Below are 21029 nucleotides of genomic sequence, written 5' to 3'. Positions count from 1 at the left end.
GCTGCAATGTCCTGCAGTCACCTGAAGTTGTCTTCGGAGGAAACTTTGGGTGACTGCGGGACATTGCGGCGACGCGTATGCCATCCCAGCGATGATTTACATTCTAGCCGGTGGGATGGCATTGCGGGGAGATTAGTCGCCCGCGACAACGAATTTTGTTGCAGGGCGACTAATCTCCCCGTGTACCACTGCCATTTAGATCTGCCTCTCACAGCAACTTTTACCTCCTACAGACCCCTTTTGGCCAGTGTTGCATCTTCCTGGCCTGTTAATTGAAAGCCACCACAATTTACTCCCCTTTAACAACAGCGATATCTTCCCCTCTCTGATATGCAGCACTACATTGCTCCTGTGCCAAGAGCCGGCCTGCCCGCAGGCTAGCACACACATTGCTCCTGTGCCAAGAGCCGGCCTGCCCGCAGGCTAGCACATACATTGTTCCTGTGCCAAGAGCCGGCCTGCCCGCAGGCTAGCACACACATTGCTCCTGTGCCAACAGCCGGCCTGCCCGCAGGCTAGCACACACATTGCCCCTGTGCCAAGAGCCGGCCTGCCCGCAGGCTAGCACACACATTGCTCCTGTGCCAAGAGCCGGCCTGCCCGCCCGCAGGCTAGCACACACATTGCTCCTGTGCCAAGAGCCGGCCTGCCCGCAGGCTAGCACACACATTGCTCCTGTGCCAAGAGCCGGCCTGCCCGCAGGCTAGCACACACATTGCCCCTGTGCCAAGAGCCGGCCTGCCCGCAGGCTAGCACACACATTGCCCCTGTGCCAAGAGCCGGCCTGCCCGCAGGCCAGCACACACATTGCTCCTTTAAGTGACATCACCTTTCCCCGCCCACATACTGGTCACATGGCTATGACATCGCGACCTGCTGAAAGCTACTCCATTCTAGCCGTTCATGGCCTGGCTGTGGGAGGTGAGAGACAGGGGCAGATGTGGGGTAGGAGCGGTGCAGACAGGGAGGAATGGTACAGACAGAGTGTGTTGGCGCTGAGGCGGTGCTCCCGCTGTTCCCAGTAGGTTCAAGCTGTGCCTTTGCGCTGGGGAGGTGCTGGTGGGACAATAACACTGCCTTGTGTCTGTATGGGAGTGTGAGCTGCTAGTCATCCGGCCGTGAGTGGCTTTATGTATTAGTGCCGCTGCAAGGCTGGGGTGTTGCTGACATGTTTACGTACATTTCTGCCCGCAGGTTGTTGCTCAATATTTGCGCTTGCCTTGCACCAGCATTGCGCCTGCATGGGGCTTATAGTCACCTTGCTGTTTGGGGACCTACATTTGTGTGGACAAGACTGACGGTCACTTCCGCTTGCCTGTAGCACGCCTCTCCTTACCCTTCTGTATTTGTTTGGGCTTGCTTCTTACTGGCTTGTGTGCCTCCTTTGTTTGTCTGTGTGCACTGCGTGTTTGTGTATATTCACTGTGTGTGTTTGTGTATATTCACTGTGCGTGTGTGTATGTATGCACTGTGTGTGTGTGTTTGTGTATATGCACTGTGTGTGTGTGTATGTATGCACTGTGTGTGTGTTTGTCTATATGCACTGTGTGTGTGTGTGTGTTTGTGTATATTCACTGTGTGTTTGTCTATATACACTGCATGTGTGTGTGTGGATGTATGTGTATGTATGCACTGCATGTGTGTTTGTGTATATTCACTGTGTGTGTGTGTGTTTGTGTATATTCACTGTGTTTGTGTATATGCAGTGTGTGTTTGTGTATATGCAGTGTGTGTTTGTGTATATGCAGTGTGTGTTTGTGTATATGCACTGTGTGTGTTTGTCTATATGCACTGCATGTGTGTGTGTGTGTGTATGCACTGCATGTGTGTTTGTGTATATTCACTGTGTGTTTGTGTATATTCAGTGTGTGTGTGTTTGTGTATATTCAGTGTGTGTGTTTGTGTATATGCACTGTGTGTGTGTTTGTCTATGTATGCACTGCGTGTGTGTTTGTCTATGTATGCACTGCGTGTGTGTTTGTCTATGTATGCACTGCGTGTGTGTTTGTCTATGTATGCACTGCGTGTTTGTTTGTCTGTATGCACTGTGTGTGTGTGTGTATGCACGCACTGCGTGTGTGTGTATGCACGCACTGCGTGTGTGTGTATTCACTGTGTGTGTGTATGTATGCACTGTGTGTGTGTTTGTCTATATGCACTGTGTGTGTGTGTGTTTGTGTATATTCACTGTGTGTTTGTCTATATGCACTGTGTGTGTGTTTGTCTATATACACTGCATGTGTGTGTGTGTGTGTGTGTGGATGTATGTGTATGTATGCACTGCATGTGTGTTTGTGTATATTCACTGTGTTTGTGTATATGCAGTGTGTGTGTTTGTCTATATGCACTGCATGTGTGTGTGTGTATGTATGTATGCACTGCATGTGTGTTTGTGTATATTCACTGTGTGTTTGTGTATATTCACTGTGTGTGTGTTTGTGTATATTCAGTGTGTGTGTGTTTGTCTATATGCACTGTGTGTGTGTTTGTCTATATGCACTGTGTGTGTGTTTGTCTATATGCACTGTGTGTGTGTTTGTCTATATGCACTGTGTGTGTGTTTGTCTATGTATGCACTGCGTGTGTGTTTGTCTATGTATGCACTGCGTGTGTGTTTGTCTATGTATGCACTGCGTGTGTGTTTGTCTATGTATGCACTGCGTGTGTGTTTGTCTATGTATGCACTGCGTGTGTGTTTGTCTATGTATGCACTGCGTGTGTGTTTGTCTATGTATGCACTGCGTGTGTGTTTGTCTATGTATGCACTGTGTGTGTGTATGCACGCACTGCGTGCGTGTGTGTGTGTATGCACGCACTGCTTGTGTGTGTGTGTGTATGCACGCACTGCGTGTGTGTGTTTCCCTGTCAGTCACTTAGTTGTGTGACTTGTATGCTCCTCATCTCTATCACAGCTGGCTGCTGGCTGCACATCCCTGTATCTGTACAGTATGTGACACCTTGGGGACTGTGTAGATTTAGTTATGTCTTTTATGACTTATGCTTGAGTGGCTAAGCCTGTCATCACTTTTGATGTGTGTGTGTACATGGTTTTACAGAGGCATACCTGTTAGTAATATGTGTGAGTAAATTTCTTTTAGAGAACTGTATAAAATGTGCCTGCTGTTTAGCGGCCTCTCTGTAATGCCCTTTGGTTACTTTTGCTTCTATACATGAACTCTCAATGAGCTGTGTTACCGTCATGTCTGTCAGTGACCTGCCTGCAGGCGGGTGTGTCTGTCAGGGGTCCGCGTGTGCGTGACCATTAAGAATCCATCAAATCTTAGCTCTTGTTCAGCCAAACCTAATATTGACACTGCATGAATTTTAAAGGGGACCCGTCACCCACACATAAAAAGCTTCATAATAAAAGTCATTTAGAAAGAGAACACGAAACCCAAATTCTTTTTTTTAATTAGATCATTTATACCTGTTATAAATGTATTTAAAAATCTGAGCTGTCTATCATATATTTCCTGCCCCTGCCTCTATGTCTACAGCATAGAGGCGGGGCAGGCAATATATGATTGACAGCTCAGATTTTTCAATTACAGTTAATTTAATTTTCCATTCAGCACTTCCTAGATATCACCTAGATCGGCGGTTCTCAACCTGTGGGTCGGGACCACTTTGGGGGTTGAATGACCCTTTCGCAAGGGTCGCCTAAGATCATCTGAAATCACATATTTCCGATGGTCGTAGGACCCAAGACACCGCTCCTCTGTCTCCAGGTGAGTCCGTCCACATACAGATTACACATACGAGTACCCGGCGTGATGACATCATCACGCCAACCCCATCACATACAAATACAGGTGTATGTTACAGGGTTGGCGCCATAATGTACTTATGCGGACCAGTCACATGTCAATATGAGATATTTACATTACGATTCTTAACAGTAGCCAAATTACAGTTATGAAGTAGCAACGAAAATAATTTTATGGTTGGGGGTCACCACAAGGTATAATAAAGGAACTTCAAGCACGACCGGACACAGGAGTCTGCTAAAAGGCGATCTTTAGTCTTCCATTTAAAATCAAAGTGCCTGACGCGTTTCGTGCACGTGCGCACTTAATCATAGGGGGTCACCACAACATGAGGAACTGTATTAAAGAGTCGCAACATTAGGAAGGTTGAGAACCACTGATCTAGATTTTTCGATAAAACACAGTTTGCCTTAATAACAGCGTTCCCAAAATGGCAACTGGCTGTGACTGTAAGTTGCAAAACTGAAGGAAAATGTAATTCAATCATTTACATAGTGTAAGTAACGTTTATTTTGCTCTACAAACATGAGACAATAGGGTTGGAATTATTTCTTAGGGTGACAGGTCCCCTTTAATGCTCTGGACATTTAAATGACAGTTTTTATGTTCATCATTTTTCTATTCTTCTCGTCTGAATATGTGAGTTTTGTTTGCATTACGTTTGGAATTTGGGTAATTTTTTTGTGGAGGATTAGGTATCTACCTGAATCCAGTAATTATGGATACATCTTTCAGTGACCTGTGTTTGGCCTGTGTGGCACCCTGTTTATCTGTTGGCCTGTGTGGCAACCTGTGTATCTTTTTGGCCTGTGTGGCACCCTGTGTATCTGTTGGCCTGTGTGGCACCCTGTGTATCTGTTGGCCTGTGTGGCACCCTGTTTATCTGTTGGCCTGTGTGGCAACCTGTGTATCTTTTTGGCCTGTGTGGCACCCTGTGTATCTGTTGGCCTGTGTATCTGTTGGCCTGTGTGGCAACCTGTGTATCTTTTTGGCCTGTGTGGCACCCTGTGTATCTGTTGGCCTGTGTGGCACCCTGTTTATCTGTTGGCCTGTGTGGCACCCTGTGTATCTTTTTGGCCTGCGTGGCACCCTGTGTATCTGTTGGCCTGTGTGGCACCCTGTGTATCTGTTGGCCTGTGTGGCAACCTGTGTATCTGTTGGCCTGTCTGGCACCCTGTGTATCTGTTGGCCTGTCTGGCACCCTGTGTATCTGTTGGCCTGTCTGGCACCCTGTGTATCTGTTGGCTTGTCTGGCAACCTGTGTATCTGTTGGCTTGTCTGGCATCCTGTGTATCTGTTTGCTTGTCTGGCAACCTATGTATCTGTTTGCTTGTCTGGCAACCTGTGTATCTGTTGGCTTGTCTGGCATCCTGTGTATCTGTTGGCTTGTCTGGCACCCTGTGTATCTGTTGGCTTGTCTGGCACCCTGTGTATCTTTTTGGCCTGTCTGGCACCCTGTGTATCTGTTGGCCTGTGTGGCAACTTGTGTATCTGTTGGCTTGTCTGGCACCCTGTGTATCTGTTGGCCTGTGTGGCACCCTGTGTATCTGTTGGCCTGTGTGGCACCCTGTGTATCTGTTGGCTTGTCTGGCATCCTGTGTATCTGTTGGCCTGTGTGGCACCCTGTGTATCTGTTGGCCTGTGTATCTGTTGGCCTGTGTGGCACCCTGTGTATCTGTTGGCTTGTCTGGCATCCTGTGTATCTGTTGGCCTGTGTGGCAACTTGTGTATCTGTTGGCTTGTCTGGCACCCTGTGTATCTGTTGGCCTGTGTGGCACCCTGTGTATCTGTTGGCTTGTCTGGCACCCTGTGTTTTCTTGCATTTGCTGGCTTGTCTGGCAATGAGCTGCATATAAGTGGTCTGTCAGACAATGACCTGAATGTTGTATGTGCAATGTGGTTGCTTCTCCCCGGTTGAATGTAAGCACTTAAAAGCACTATTATACAGGGCTTTGGAGTCGGTAGATAAATTCTCCGACGCCGACACCTCAGTTTCTGATACTTTCGACTCCACGACTCCGACTCCTCTGTTTTTAATATGCTAATGTATTTTTTACATTCATACAGTCAATAAAAAGCATGCTTCATGGTCACTCAATGTGTTCGTTTATGCACTGCGTGCATTGGGCTTTATTCTTATAGCAGAGAAGTAATTCATTATGACTGTTTGTGAATTGGGACATTTAAACTTGTTTTATTTTATTTTTTTATTCCCATTTAAATTTAGTAGGAGTCGGTTCATTTTTTTCCGACTCCAGGTACCCAAAATTGCCTTCGACTCCTCAACTCCGACTCCAAAGCCCTGCTATTATATAAATTGAATATTATATGTGTGCTCTAGACTGGATTTATTTACGTATATGCAAATTTTTTTTTTTAAGTTTTGAGGTGGCAGTCCATATTTTGACTTGCCTGACAGTGATGGAAATGCATTTACTGTATGTAAATTTCTAGCAGTTGTTTGTTAAATTAGTGTTTTCAAACAGTTCTTAATATAGATATTGTCTTATTAATGTATTTACTTTTTATCATGCAACAGCTCTGTTGTCTGTAAGCAAAAAGAGGGAAAACAAGGTCCCACAAAGGCCAAACATTAAGGGGCAGATTTATAAAATTTTTTAGTTTAGAGCTTAATACATAAAAACTCGTCCACATTCTATTCATTCCTATGGGATTTTTAGAAGTGTATTTATCAATGGATAAAAGTTAGAAATCACCCATTGATAAATACACTACAAGTCCCATAGGAATGAATAGAATGTGGGTGGGTTTTTATGTATTGAGCTCTAAACTCACATTTTGATAAATCCGCCCCTATCTGTCACCTTCCCATTTGTAATGCATGTATCTCACACCTGGTTAAAACTTAACATTCAATTTAATAAAACATGTGAAACCCATTAAAACCAAAGAATGTGTACTTTCCAAAAATATATTGTTTTCTGGGGCTCCCTGTACAGTTAGGGGGTCTTACAGCATATAATATGCAGTCGGGGCTCTGTATGCAAAAGCAAATGTTTTCATTTTGGGGTCAGTACATACTGCAGACTTTGGTAAATCTATGCATATTGGGCATCAAACTGTTCAGTAGACCATAGGTGTTACTATTTGGGGTGATTTGCCTTTGTATGCAAGAAATTGTGTGAGATAATTGCGGCAAATAGCAACATTTTAGGTAATTTTCAGAAAAGTCATAAAACCAATAACTTTAGGAAAGCTTTTGCAGATACTTTGGTGTAGAAAGGACTCTTTACCCATGTCGGATCCATCAGAATGTGTACTTTCCAATAATATATGGTTTTCTGTACATTTAGCTGGTCTTATGACACATAATACGCGACAGGGGGTCTTATTTGCAGATGCTGAGTTAGCAGCTAAGAAAATTCAAATGCACTAATTTTCATTTGGAGTCTGTACATGTGACATACTTTGGTAAATGTTTGCATATTGGGATTGCAGATTGGTACTTTTGTGTAGAAAGGACTCTTTACCCATGTTGGATTTGTCAGAATGTGTACTTTCCAAAACTATATAGTTTTCTGGGTGTTTCATTTGCAGTCTGTACATATCCTACTTTGGTATATCTATGCATATTGGGCATCAAACTGTTCAGTAGACCCCTGGTTTGGCGTAATATATCTTTGTATGTTAAAAAACTATGCAAGGTAAATGAAGTGAATTGCAACATATTAAAGAGATTTTCAGAAATGCTGTCAAAACTGCTAACTTTAGGAAAGCTTTTCCATTTGGTAGTTTTTAGGGTAGTAAGAAATATTCGGCCATTTTGGATTTGTCTAAATGTGTACTTTCTGAAAATATATAGTTTTCAGGAGCTACCGTACATTTCTGCAGTTTTTAGCCCTCATAAAACTGCCATGTGTTTATGAATTAGGAAAAGGTAAGCCATGAAATTAGTGTGCACAAGGTATATTGGGGTCTGTAAGTACCATGTGCTTTGATAAACTTATGTACAGTGGGCATCAAACTGTTCAGTAAAACTCTGGGGTTTATATTTAGGGTGTTTTATATAGCTACCTAATGGCCTAATGCTGCAAAGTGGAAGTTTTAAAGGACAAGGAAAGGCAAAGTCACTTGGGGGTGCCAAAATGTTAGGCACCCCCAAGTGACTTAAATCGCTTACCTTGTACCCCGGGCTGGTGCCCCTGTAAGGAGAGAACAGCACCAGCCCGGGGTACCGGTAGCGCTTCCTCCTTCGCGTGCGCGCATGCGCATTAGAGTGAAAAAGCCGAACTTTAACAGAGAAGTCGGCTTTTCACTCTACTGCGCATGTGCCGGTCATGGGGTCCCGGCAAAACGAAGGAGGAAGCGCTCCGCTACAGGTACCCCGGGCTGGTGCTGTTTTCTCCTAACAGGGGCACCAGCCCGGGGTACAAGGTAAGTGATTAAAGTCACTTGGGGGCGCCTAACATTTTGGCACCCCCAAGTGACTTTGCCTTTCCTTCTCCTTTTAAGGTGATTTTTGGAAATATCAAAATTGGCAAATTTAGGGAAGCTTTGGGGCTTGGTTTTTAGAATAGACGTTTACACATATTGAATTCAGGGGAATGTGTACTTTGAGGGTTTCGGGTGTCGGTGAACATTTCTGTAGCTTTATCCCACATAAAATGTGTTGATTTTGCAGGAGCTGAAATTACGAAAATGATAGATCATATGGGGGTATGTTCACATTGGGGCCCCTACATGCCACATACTTAGGTAAACCTATACATATTGGGCATCAAACTGTTCAGTGGGCCCCTGGCGTTCATATTTAGGGTGCAGGTATGGGAAACCCTTTATCCAGAAAGCTCCGAATTACGGAAAGCCCGTCTCCCATAGACTCCATTATAATCAAATAATTCAGAATTTTAAAACGGATTTCCTTTTTCTCTGTAATAATAAAACAGCATCTTGTAATTGATCCCAACTAAGATATAATTATTGGAGGCAAAATTTAATGGGTTTAATGAATGTTTTACTGATTTTTTAGTAGACTTAAAGTGATACTGACACCAGAAAGTAAATCTTTTTTTACATCTATCATGACATGGTCTTTGCAAGAACTTTATAATTTTGCCATCAAAATATTTGCCTGAGGCATTTACATAACCTGTCTGATCCCCATTGTTCCTCTATGAGGGGGCAGCCATATTTGTCTGTTAGCATTAGAAGCTATAACTGACAGGTTGGGAAGGGACAGTCAGGTTGGCAAAACAGTCAGGTTTAGGAACTTCAAGTAACAATTACTTACAAAACCAAACCTGTCAGCGAAAAACCGTCAACATGACCTATAGGTAGCTTTTTATGTATATTCATATTTTGAAAAGTAATTTTTTCGTGTCAGTATCACTTTAAGGTACGGAGATCCAAATTACGGAAAGACCCCTTATCCGGAATACCCTCGGTCCCAAGCATTCTGGATAATGGGTCCTATACCTGTACCTAACGCTATGTGGGATATAAGAAGTTGCAAAGTTGAAACTTTTAGGTGATTTTTGGAATTGTCATCAAAATCACCAACTTTAGGAAATCTGTAACGTTTGGTACCTCGAAGTAGAAAGACATGGGTACCCATTTTGAAATCAGGGGAATGTGTACTTTCTAAAAATATATTGATTGCTGGGACCTGTAGGAGATAAGATCCTATAGAATGGAAGCTTTGAAGTGATTTTTTATAAATTTCATAAATGTTGATAAAAAAAACAATAACTTTAAGAAAGCATTGCAAGTTTGGAGTAGAAAGACAGTTTTACCTATTCTGGATTAGCTAGAATCTCCAAAAATGTATAATTTTCAGGGATAAACCTTTTGTGGAATTTGTGACCTATACACGTGAGAAATCTCCATAAAACTATATATATTTGGTATTGGCACGTTCAGGAGACATGGGACTTTCCACATCAGTTGTATTTTTGTGCATAAAATAATTGTTGTTTCTGGTATGTATGTGTTAGGTTGTCCTGAAAAAAACGATATATTTGTTTCCTAGGTAAACTAACTGCATGAGTGCAAAATGTTCAAACACTATCTGGCAATAAAAGTTCTGCTTTGACCAAATCCACTGGCAGTGAAAGGAAAAGTCCTAAGTATCGGTAAAAATCATATAAATTATTAATCATTAAATAAACCCAATAGGGCTGTTCTGCCCCAATAAGGGGTAATTATATCTTAGTTGGGATCAAGTACAGGTACTGTTTTATTATTACAGAGAAAAGGGAATCATTTAACCATTAAATAAACCCAATAGGGCTGTTCTGCCCCCAATAAGGGGTAATTATATCTTAGTTGGGATCAAGTACAGGTACTGTTTTATTATTACAGAGAAAAGGGAATCATTTAACCATTAAATAAACCCAATAGGGCTGTTCTGCCCCCAATAAGGGGTAATTATATCTTAGTTGGGATCAAGTACAGGTACTGTTTTATTATTACAGAGAAAAGGGAATCATTTAACCATTAAATAAACCCAATAGGGCTGTTCTGCCCCCAATAAGGGGTAATTATATCTTAGTTGGGATCAAGTACAGGTACTGTTTTATTATTACAGCGAAAAAGGAAATCATTTTTAAAAATTAGAATTATTTGCTTATAGTGGAGTCTATAGGAGAAGGCCTTTACATGATTCGGAACTTTCTGGATAATGGGTTTCCGGATCAGGGGTCCTATACCTGTATAGGTATATATGTCTCAGTGTGTGATTAACTATTTTCTAATATTTATTTTGTCAGTTTGAAGAAACCCTAAAGCTGGTAAATGTGTTGCCTGATTTGGCCATCTATGTACTGGGCCAGATAGGGCTGATCCGGTTTGTCCCCTGGGCCAAGGATAGGAAACATAGCAGAGGCCTGTGCCAGCCTGTTGGAAGAGGACCACATTGACTTAAGGCTAGTTACACACTTTGTTTTTTTTTTTGTTTTTTTTTGGTCACCTGTGTAGAAAATGCTGATCAGCTTTATGTTCTTTGGATGTGCATCCACCTATCAGTGTAAAAATTAATGTTTTTGCTCTGTAATCCACTTCTTGTGTACGGAGCACCAGGTAGAAGACACACTCTGACTTTTCTTTGCATAAGTAGAAATGGACGATCTGCTGTGTTCCCCATGCCTTTTCTGGAACAGCACCATTAGAACAGCACCATTTATATTTCTTGTTTACAATGCCTTTATTGCATACATCTTGGGGCATTCCAGCAATGTTTCAGGCCAGGTGTGGCCTTTTATCAAGCTTTTATCTACACTTTCTGTCAGAGCATACAGAAAACCAGGTGGAAGACAGCGGATTGGCCTTTTTTCCCTCTGCGTAGAAAGGACAAGTGCACCACTAGCCTAATGAACATGAGTTATTTGCTTTAGAAATGCAGTACATTTTCTTTAGCTAAATACTATTATTAATAACACTTTAATTAGTCTGCATACACTGTTTGTGGGTATAGTTTTCCTTTACGTAGGAGTGTGTTAACCTGGGCAAGCATGTGTAGTACAGAAATTCTTCCCCTTTTTCTATACTACGAATGCACAAGTGAAGGGAATACATCAGACATACAGATTACATAAAAATATTATATATCCACACAGGAGATAAAGCTTACGCTGCTTAAGGCTAATGTCCCAAAGGGGAGTAGTCTTATGCATGTATTTATTTTTCCCATACTTAATCTTAATAGCAGTAGAAGGAGATAAAGTAGGTTCTAGATCAGTGATCCCTAACCGGTGGCTTGAGGGCAACATGTTGCTCCCCAACCCCTTGGACGTTGCTCTCAGTGCCCCCAAACCAGGGAGTTATTTTTGAACTCCTGACTTGGGGAGTTCAAGGTTTGGTTGAATAAAAACAAGATTTACTACCAAATAAAGCCCCTTTATGATACTTGTGTTACTCTCCAAGTCTTTTTACATTTGACTGTGGCTCACGAGTAGGAAAGGTTGGGAACTCCTGTTCTAGATTCTTAGTTGTGAACATCAGTGGACAAAAAAAAAAAAAAAATACACTGGGCCACTTGTGTAACATTGGGTGTTGTGTAACACACTCCTACTTAAAGGAAACGGCAGCCCCAAACAAATTAGGTATCTATAAACCTGCTTCATCTAAATAAACCATTTTCCTAAAAATAGTCGCCTGGATGGCATACGTGGGGCCACGATCGCGGAAGTTGCCTCTTGAGGAGATTTCGGCAAATTGCTGGTGCCGCGTATGCCAGCCCGCCGGTGATTTACATTTTTGCCAGTGGGATGTCATATCGGGGAGATTAGTCGCCCGCGGGTGACTAAACTCCCCGTGTGCCACAGCCCTTAGGGTAAAGTCAAATGAGACGGATTGAAAAATCTTACAATTGTACCTGCACCCGGAAGCATTGAGTCTCTTGCTCTTAATCTAACTTGTTTTTTCAGATTAGATAGTTTAATCTGAGTATGTTTGATGTACATCTAAATAATAGATTATCATTTTTTTTCATTTATTTTTTTTTTTACAGGTTGACAGAGACTCCAGTGTTTAGATGAGGTATGGTTACTTTTTTCTCATTGTTGCTGTTCTGGGGCCCATGCCTCTTACCATTGTCATCAGTGAGCAAAGCAAATCAAATAATTTCACCTGTTTATATCTGTGTATCTGAAAAAATATTGGTGGAGTCTCTTGGGCCTGAAATTATTTGTTTGACTCAAAAATGCATATTTTTATTTTCAACTTCAAAGACAACATTCAATATTCTAGTGTAGCCAGAAAACCATTTGGGCATACAAATTGATCTTAGTGCTGCAAGAGTTGAATGAAAGCTTTTAATTTTATATAATTGATATAATGGTTTACAACACGTCTAGAATACAACTCTGGATAGCCTGAAATATACATTGGCTGATAGCAATAAATACAACGCAAATGGCAGAAAAACCTTTTACTCAAAGCTTAACAGCACAAAGGTGTCTTGTCAACTAGGTTTTTTTTTTAATAGGCCAACTGAGTAGGGCTAAGCTGCCTAACATTGCCTTTTACTATCCCCACTGAGAATCACCTGAAGTGCAAGGGCTTTTCTGGGTTTTTGCTGAAGAATGCATATACTTCCAGTATAGTGAAACATTATTTGTTTACCATCCCTTAGTCAGTTGACAAACTTGTGCAGAATTCACGCAGAAACTATACAGGCTAACTTGCTACTATACTGAAGTGCTCGGAGCAGCCTTTGACACGAGCATGTTTAATGAATGGAAATTTTTTTGCATAATGACTTCTGTTCATTTTGCTTGACCACAACTGGTTTTACTGATAAGTGACTCCTTATGACTTTATGTTCCTTATACTTTGTCTGGGACTTTTATTTTAGAGGAGTTAAATGCTCATATTTTACTGCACTGTTCTTCAGCTACATATTGCTCTCCCTAAGCCTTATCTGCCTTTGTGGCATATTCCAGCCTGCTGAACATATCTGAGCAAAGTAGGTTGTCTTGTGATGAGCATACCCTTAATTTGCCCCAGTCTATGATCACATTCCTGCTGTAGTTTCCTTGAGAATATTACAGGACTCAAAATTACCAAGTGGCCTATATGGGCTTGGAGTAATGGCAAGTGGGCTCAGTCTGAAGACCAGTTAGGGTAAGAACAGAGGAGAATGTATATTTGCTCTTCTAGATACACCAAGCTTGGAGGTCGGTAAGGGTCAGATTTGTGGTGAAACCATATTTGCTGTTCTAGATATCTTTGGGACTGTGGCTGTATTACTTATACACCGGTACGAAAAAGCAGTAAAAAAACAATTGCTGTAAACTGATGTATTTTGGCCTGTTTGTTAGAGAAAGCTATTTTCTTATGTCATCTGTTGGCTCAGAAAGTACAGTGTTTCTGTAGCGTTAATTTTGTTGGATACATGCATTTTGTCAAAATATGTGTTTATATTTATGCACAGACTAATTGTGGTGCAATTCAGGCACATGTGCAGGCTGATCAAAGTTATCGAGTCCGTTCCTGTTCTAGGTTATAAAAAGGGTATATTCTTAATGGTTTTTGGTATATTGAAAAGTTGCTTAGAATTACTTTCTTTTTATACAAAAGCAGTTTATGGGTGGAAAACCCTCTATACAGAAATTAGGAATGTACATAACACGAAAGCTGCAAAATTACGTGTGCTTTCTTTCAGTATTAACTTTTATTCACAATACCATTTTGTGAACAAGGAAACTTTGCTTTGTTGCAAAGTTTTAAAAGTTCCTGTAGTAGATTCTGATTGCGCTGTGAGCCATTTCATATTTTGACTGGATGTACCTGAACTACCAAAGAAATTTACAGTTCTGAGTACTGCGATAATTGGAGATGACCTTAGTCTTAAACCAGGCCCATCATTTGTTAAAATGTGCATCTATTTTGAGTGTATTGAAAAAAAATCCCACTTGTGTAATGTGTAATGTGTATTCATTAAGTGGTTTAATTTTGCATAATTTCTTTTTTATTCTATTTATGAAATTAGGGTAGTGGCTACAAACTCTTTGTCCTGTTTTATTTGCCTGATACGTACAAATAGTTTTATAGTAAAGCTCTCAGTTTTCCCCCAAAAGGGGGAAACAATCCTTTTTTTTGTACAATACAAGTATGGGATCCATTATCTGGAAACCCATTATCCAGAAAGCTCAGAATTACAGGAAGGCAATCTCCCATACACTCCATTTTAAGCAAATTGTAAATATTTCCCCGTTCTCTGCAATAATAAAGTGGGACCTTGTACTTGATCCCAACTAAGATATAATTAATCCTTACTGGAGCCAAACCAATCCTATTGGGTTTATTTAATGCTTAAAATATTTTTTAGTAGTATATGGAGTTCCAAATTACTAAAGGACCCCTTATCTGAAAAACCCCAGGTCCCAAGCATTCTGTATACTAGGTCCCATACCTGTATTAGTAACATTGTGATTCCTCACTGCTAAAAAGTCACTGAACAAATTTACTGGATTAATAAAGCAGCAGAGTTTATTGTATGGCATTTCATATTTATGGGCAGTAAGCATACGCCCCTCTTTTTCAGTTACATCAAATGCTACCCATTAGATCAGAGGTCCTCAAACTTTTTAAACAGGGGGTCAGTTCATGGTCCCTCAGACTGTTGGGTGGTCGGACTTTAGCCCTTAAACTATGCCCCCCCCAAGTCCTCAAACTACAGCCGGTTCCAGCTCCCCGTTGAGTCCTCAAACTACGGGTCACTCCTGCTGCCAGCTCCCTGCTGCGTCCTCCCGCTTCCTGCTCAAACGCTACTCGCTATGTCCGCCCTCTCCCAGCTCCCCTGCTCCCCGCTGTGTCCTAATGTCAGTGCGATGAGGCAGACAAGTAGTAGCCAGGGGTGAGGACGTAGCGGGGGCCGGGTAAATTACCTTGGGGGGGCCAGATCCGGCCCGCGGGCAGTAGTTTGAGAAGCCCTGCTTTCGAAAAAAAAAATTGCAACTCATCTCTACCTCATCTTTTTCCGTGTTATTCAGGATATTTTGAGCATATTTCTGAATAATCACAAGTGGGTCTTTTTTTTTTTCCTTTTACAATTTTTATATTGTTATTTGTGTGGAAAGCAATTGTGCTGTTTAAATGTGCCCCTCTGTGTCATTGTCTGAATACAGATAAAAAAAATCCCAATATAACTAGTAAAAGAATCATAAAAATCAAAAGAATTGCAAAAAAGTAAATTGTCACAGTGTGCAGATTCATCCAAATCCTGCGCATTCTAGGATTCATGAAACTTCTGCAAATGTACTGGGGTTCTGCTGAATCCCTAACCTAATCCTGGGTATGGTGTAGGGATGCACCGAACCCACTAACCCACCCAGCAGGATTCGGCCAAATCCCAAACCGAATCCTAATAAGCATATGTTGATTAGGATCGGAAGGGGTCGCGAGCAGCAAAAATGATTTTTCACTGCCCATTTAACCCTTTCCAAATTATAATTAGGATTCGGTTCGGCAAGGACCGCAGATCCGGCCGAAACCAAATCCTTAAAAAGACGCTGGGATTCAGTGCATCCCTAGTATGGTGCATCCTATAGAAACCATAAAATCATTCTGCGCTCTCTTCCAAGTCCCAAACATGTGTTTACATTACAGGTATAGGATCTGTTATCCAGAATGCTTGGGATAAGGGATCTTTCCATAGTTTGGATCTTCATACTTTAAGTTTACTAAAAAATCATTTAAACATTAAATAAACCCAATAGGATTGTTTAGTCTCCAATAAGGCTTCATTATATCTTAGTTGGGATCAAGTACAGGTACTGTTTTATTATTACAGAGAAAAGGGAATCATTTAACCATTAAATAAACCCAATAGGGCTGTTCTGCCCCCAATAAGGGGTAATTATATCTTAGTTGGGATCAAGTACAGGTACTGTTTTATTATTACAGAGAAAAGGGAATCATTTAACCATTAAATAAACCCAATAGGGCTGTTCTGCCCCCAATAAGGGGTAATTATATCTTAGTTGGGATCAAGTACAGGTACTGTTTTATTATTACAGAGAAAAGGGAATCATTTAACCATTAAATAAACCCAATAGGGCTGTTCTGCCCCAATAAGGGGTAATTATATCTTAGTTGGGATCAAGTACAGGTACTGTTTTATTATTACAGAGAAAAGGGAATCATTTCACCATTAAATAAACCCAATAGGGCTGTTCTGCCCCCAATAAGGGGTAATTATATCTTAGTTGGGATCAAGTACAGGTACTGTTTTATTATTACAGAGAAAAGGGAATCATTTCACCATTAAATAAACCCAATAGGGCTGTTCTGCCCCCAATAAGGGGTAATTATATCTTAGTTGGGATCAAGTACAGGTACTGTTTTATTATTACAGAGAAAAGGGAATCATTTAACCATTAAATAAACCCAATAGGGCTGTTCTGCCCCCAATAAGGATTAATTATATCTTAGTTTGGATCAAGTACAAGGTACTGTTTTATTACTACAGAGAAAAGGGAAATAATTTCTAAAAATAAGAATCATTTGTTTATTTGTCTATGGGAGATGGCTTTTCCGTTATTTGGAACTTTCTGGATAACGGGTTTCCGGATAACGGATCCCATACCTGTACTAAGTTTGTTCTCTTTTCCATAGATCTTCTCAGGAAAGGCTGTGCAACCCTTTATTCTCCTTTGCTTTCTCATTTCCTAACTCCTGTATTTTCTAATTTTTCTGAATTTACCTTGATTTTCCTTTTCTTTTTGACATGAAACGGAATTCCACCATAAGCATAGGCAGGAATTCGTAAGGGAAAAAAAAAAAAATCTCGATATTATGATCCTCTGAATGAAAAATTGTATCTCAGATTAGCCTTTTGAGTAGTATTGGATAATCACAATGGTAGAATTAAAATGTTAAAAAAAAAATTTGTTCTATAAATAATGTACAAAAAAAATTTGGCCCAATGCAGATCCCCGAGACACACCACTTTAAAGGAGAAGTAAACCTTTTTTTTTATCTTTAAAATTATTCTAAACAACCCCCAGAATAACATACCTAAGTCCCTGCATTCTGGTTTCTGATGTAAAAGTTGAAATCTTCAGCTCGTTTCCTCTTTTTCCTGGTACAACATGAAGCCCCGCCCCCTCTTCCTGTTCAGTTCTCCTCATCTCTTCTACTACAGGGTAGTCAAAGAGGAGAGCCTTCTGTGCATGCCTGACAGGGAAGAAGCTTTCTGGGAATGCACAGAGAAGCAGGAGCCAGTGTACAGCAGCACAGAAGGCTCTCCTTTTTGACTACCCTGTAGTAGAAGAGATGAGGAGAACTGAACAGGAAGAGGGGGCGGGGCTTCATGCTGTACCAATTTTGTTTAATCTGTCATAACTAATTGTAAAATATTTCTCAATTTTGGTTGTTAATAACTAATTTTTGAGGTATAGATATAAATAATATAATTTTTTTGTGTTCCCAGTGGGTCATTCATGAGCGGATCTTCCTTGATGAAAAATGGATGACAAAGCTTCTGTGGGGAAGATCAGTGTTTCCTCTGATTCAGTGTCGACCCTGAACAGTGAGGACTTTGTGCTCGTTTATAAGCAAGGCGATGAAATGCATTCTGCAAATAATGGTAGTGACGATGAAAAGATTGGACTAAAGGTTTGGGCTGTGTGCGAGCTGTGTGTGTTTGGGTTATGTCAAGATGGTTTTACTTATTTTGGCAGTCATAATGTATAAAGATTGTATCTAATTCCTTCCTCCAAGTAATTCATGAAAATATTAAATAAAATTGGGCTCAGTGGAAAGCACAACAGCACACCCTAGAGAATGTACAATTGCTTCTAGGATGTGAGTTATATTATATTGAGTTATATTCTGTAGACAATAGTTCAGCCATTGCTCTTAATGAGGAGGAGTATAAAGTTGCTACATGAAATTTTCATGCCACATATGGTTAACATTCCAACTAGGGATGCACCGAATCCAGGAATCAGTTCGGTATTTGGCCAGGATTCGGCCTTTTTCGGCAGGGTTTGGATTCGGCCGAATACATGGTCCTGGCCAAACCGTCCTAATTAGCCTATGCTAATTAGGATTTGGAAGGGTTAATGTCGCCACATAAACACGTAAGTGTAAAATTTTTCATCCCCGCACGAAGCTCCTGCCAACATTTATCCCTTCCAAATTGGGTTCGGTATTCGGCCGAATCCCTTAACATGGATTCGGGGGTTCGGCCGAACCCGAAAAACTGGATTCGGTGCATCCCTATTTCCAACTAGAACTTCTGCTTCTGCTAGGCAAAGAAAATTATTTATATGCTTTATTATTTATAAGTGTTTGTATGTATAAACTGTTTATTCATTTTTAATATATTGCAAAGTAAATATTGTCAGGTAGAATTTACATCTTTTGGTTTTTATTTAAGTTTCTAAAGACAACTTTTTTACTTTTTTATTAGTAACTGGGAATCATACAATGTTATTACTTGTAATTTGTACTTGGTATGTTTACATATTTAATTTCTTGCTAAACCAGTTTTACCCCTTTGTCTTCTTTCATGTTCATGAGTGTATTAATATTTGTGCTGCACCTTGGTTGTTCTGTGTGATCTTTGTTTCCTTGGGTCTAATTCAAAGCACAGAGATATGAGTTTCAACTTTCATCCACCAGAAATACATAACAGCAGTCTGCTTATGTTGAGTAGGATTATAGTAGTTTCAGTGGCATTTCTGCCATAAGGCATGGTGAGAATCTCCACTAAGGATAAAAAGCACTATTGCTCTCTTAAAACCAGCAATCCCACAAGATCTTTGCTCTGATTTAAGGGTTGGGTGGAGGGGGAGGTACTGCTACTGCCTCAGTGCCTCTGAATAGTAAAATTACATTTATTTAACAATCAATATATTTACATTTATTAAAAATGTGTGCAGTTCTGAGACAAAAATGTATTTTTTCCCAGCTTAGACTTTTTTCTTTTTTGTTAGGGTCCCCCAACCTTAAGTCTACTAAAAGATGATTTAAACATTAAATAAACCCAAAAGGATTGTTCTGCCTCCGTTAAGAATTAAAGAAGAATGAAAGGCAACAGATTAGCCACATCAATGCCACCTAAAATGCTACATTTAATCTGTAGAAAGCTTTAGGGCTCTGGCACATGGGGAGATAATCTCTCTGTTCGCGGGCGACTAATCTCCCTGAGTTGCTATCAGTTGCCATCCCACCGGCGAAAATGTAAGCCGCCGGTGGGATGGCACACGCGGCGGCGTGATTTCGTCAAATCGCTGAAAATGCCTTGCGAGGCAACTTCGGCGATTTGCCGAAATCGCGCATTGTGTGCCATCCCACCGGCAACTTACATTTTCGCCGGTGGGATGGCAATTCAGGGAGATTAGTCGCCCGCGAACAGGGAGATTTGTCGCGGGCGACTAATCTCCCCGTGTGCCAGAGCCCTTACCATACATGAGTAAACAGCCCTAGAGGCTCCATCTGTTTGCTTAAGATAACTGCTGCCATTTTAGCTTGGTCTCGGTAGCTTCAGTGCTGCAGGTCTAGCCACTGGTACCTCAGATCACACATTCTGATGGGAGAGGCAGTGAATTCTTATGGGAGAGAGAATAGAGCTGTGCAGACTTGGGCTCAGAAACTTTTGATAGAGGACACAGTGCAGCGTTTCTGTGAGTGCTTATGGCTGTATTTACATAGACCTTTCTGATAAAGCTTACTTAGTTTTTAACTTTCCTTGTCCTTCAATTATATCTTAGTTGGCATCAAGCACAAGGTACTGTTTTATTATTACAGAGGAAAAGAAAACTCATTTTCAAAAATTAAAATGATTTGCTTATAATGGAGTCTATAGGAGATGGCCCTCCTATTATTCAAAACTTTCTGGATAATGGGTTTCCAGATAACAAATCCTGTATAAAGATTAAGCATTCAAGAAGACTAAAAATTGTGGAAAAACATATTATATTTATGCAGTTGTGGTTAAGAGGTAACCAGACTACTTGCTCATAAAATCTAATCATAGATTATTGTAATGTAGGTTTATGCAGGGGCGCTGCTGCAGTGAGATGAGTTGATAAATTGACCTCAGGCGGCAGTGCCCTAGCAAGTTAACAGGGCAAAAATCCACTCCCGGTAATTTAAAGAGCAGAAATTTTGACTTTTAAAGCAGAATTTCAGCTCCTTTAGTGCAGAGAGTACTATTGCGCTCTCTGCACTAGCGATGCGCACCCCCCTCGCCCCCCTCTTATGTGAAACAGGTAAGCACGGTGGCATCAACTTGGCTGCCTCAGACAGCTTGTGGGCAGCTTCCACATTTTTTAGGATGTAATGGAGTTCATAAATTTGTTTGCGTTGTTTAGTGAATCATTAAGGGGGTGGTTCACCTTTAAGTTAACTTTTAATATATTCTATTCCTAGCAACTTTGCAATTGGTCTTTTTTTTTTTTTGTTTTTTTATAGTTTTTAAGTTATTTGCTTTCCTCTTCTACTTTTTCCAGCATTCAACTGGGGGTCACTGAACCCAGCTGCTAAAAAAAAAAAAAAAAAAAAAAAAAAAAGCTGTGTGAGCCTACAGTTTTATACCCACATATAACAAAAAAATCAGAACCAGCTGCTGATACAAAATATAAAACCCTCTAATTTACATACAAGCATTGGTTGGAAGGGTAGGCATACACAAGATGATTAGTTGCCCGTGATCTGTGGCAACTAATCTCCTCTGAAATTTATTGCTATTGAATAATCCATTTACTGGCCAGATTTATTGGATGTTTTCAAATTGATATGGTTGGCCAAAAATTAGCTAAAAATGATTCGCTGAGGCTGCTTTAATTTATG

The 21029-nt window shown here is 40.7% G+C and overlaps 1 protein-coding gene across 4 annotated transcripts in view; it reads left to right on the top strand.

Moving 5' to 3' along the window:
* Positions 1 to 826: 826 nt before the first annotated feature.
* The window catches only part of rabgap1 (RAB GTPase activating protein 1), a 106645-nt gene continuing 86442 nt past the window's right edge, over positions 827 to 21029 (top strand). Inside the window, exons 1-5 of one of the 4 annotated variants that reach the window (XM_031892027.1) lie at positions 870 to 921; positions 9757 to 9859; positions 10496 to 10651; positions 12235 to 12263; positions 17662 to 17846. In XM_031892027.1, the coding sequence (XP_031747887.1) occupies positions 17697 to 17846 (150 nt within the window). In that variant the 5' untranslated portion in view covers positions 870 to 921; positions 9757 to 9859; positions 10496 to 10651; positions 12235 to 12263; positions 17662 to 17696. The other 3 variants (XM_031892026.1, XM_031892028.1, XM_031892029.1) reach the window with 3 other exon arrangements.

The sequence above is a fragment of the Xenopus tropicalis genome, chromosome 8 (genome assembly GCF_000004195.4).
Source record: "Xenopus tropicalis strain Nigerian chromosome 8, UCB_Xtro_10.0, whole genome shotgun sequence".
In the NCBI taxonomy this organism is placed as follows: Eukaryota; Metazoa; Chordata; class Amphibia; order Anura; family Pipidae; genus Xenopus; species Xenopus tropicalis.
The sequence above is the reverse complement of the archived record's forward strand: the minus strand, read 5'-3'. Positions and strand labels throughout refer to the sequence as shown.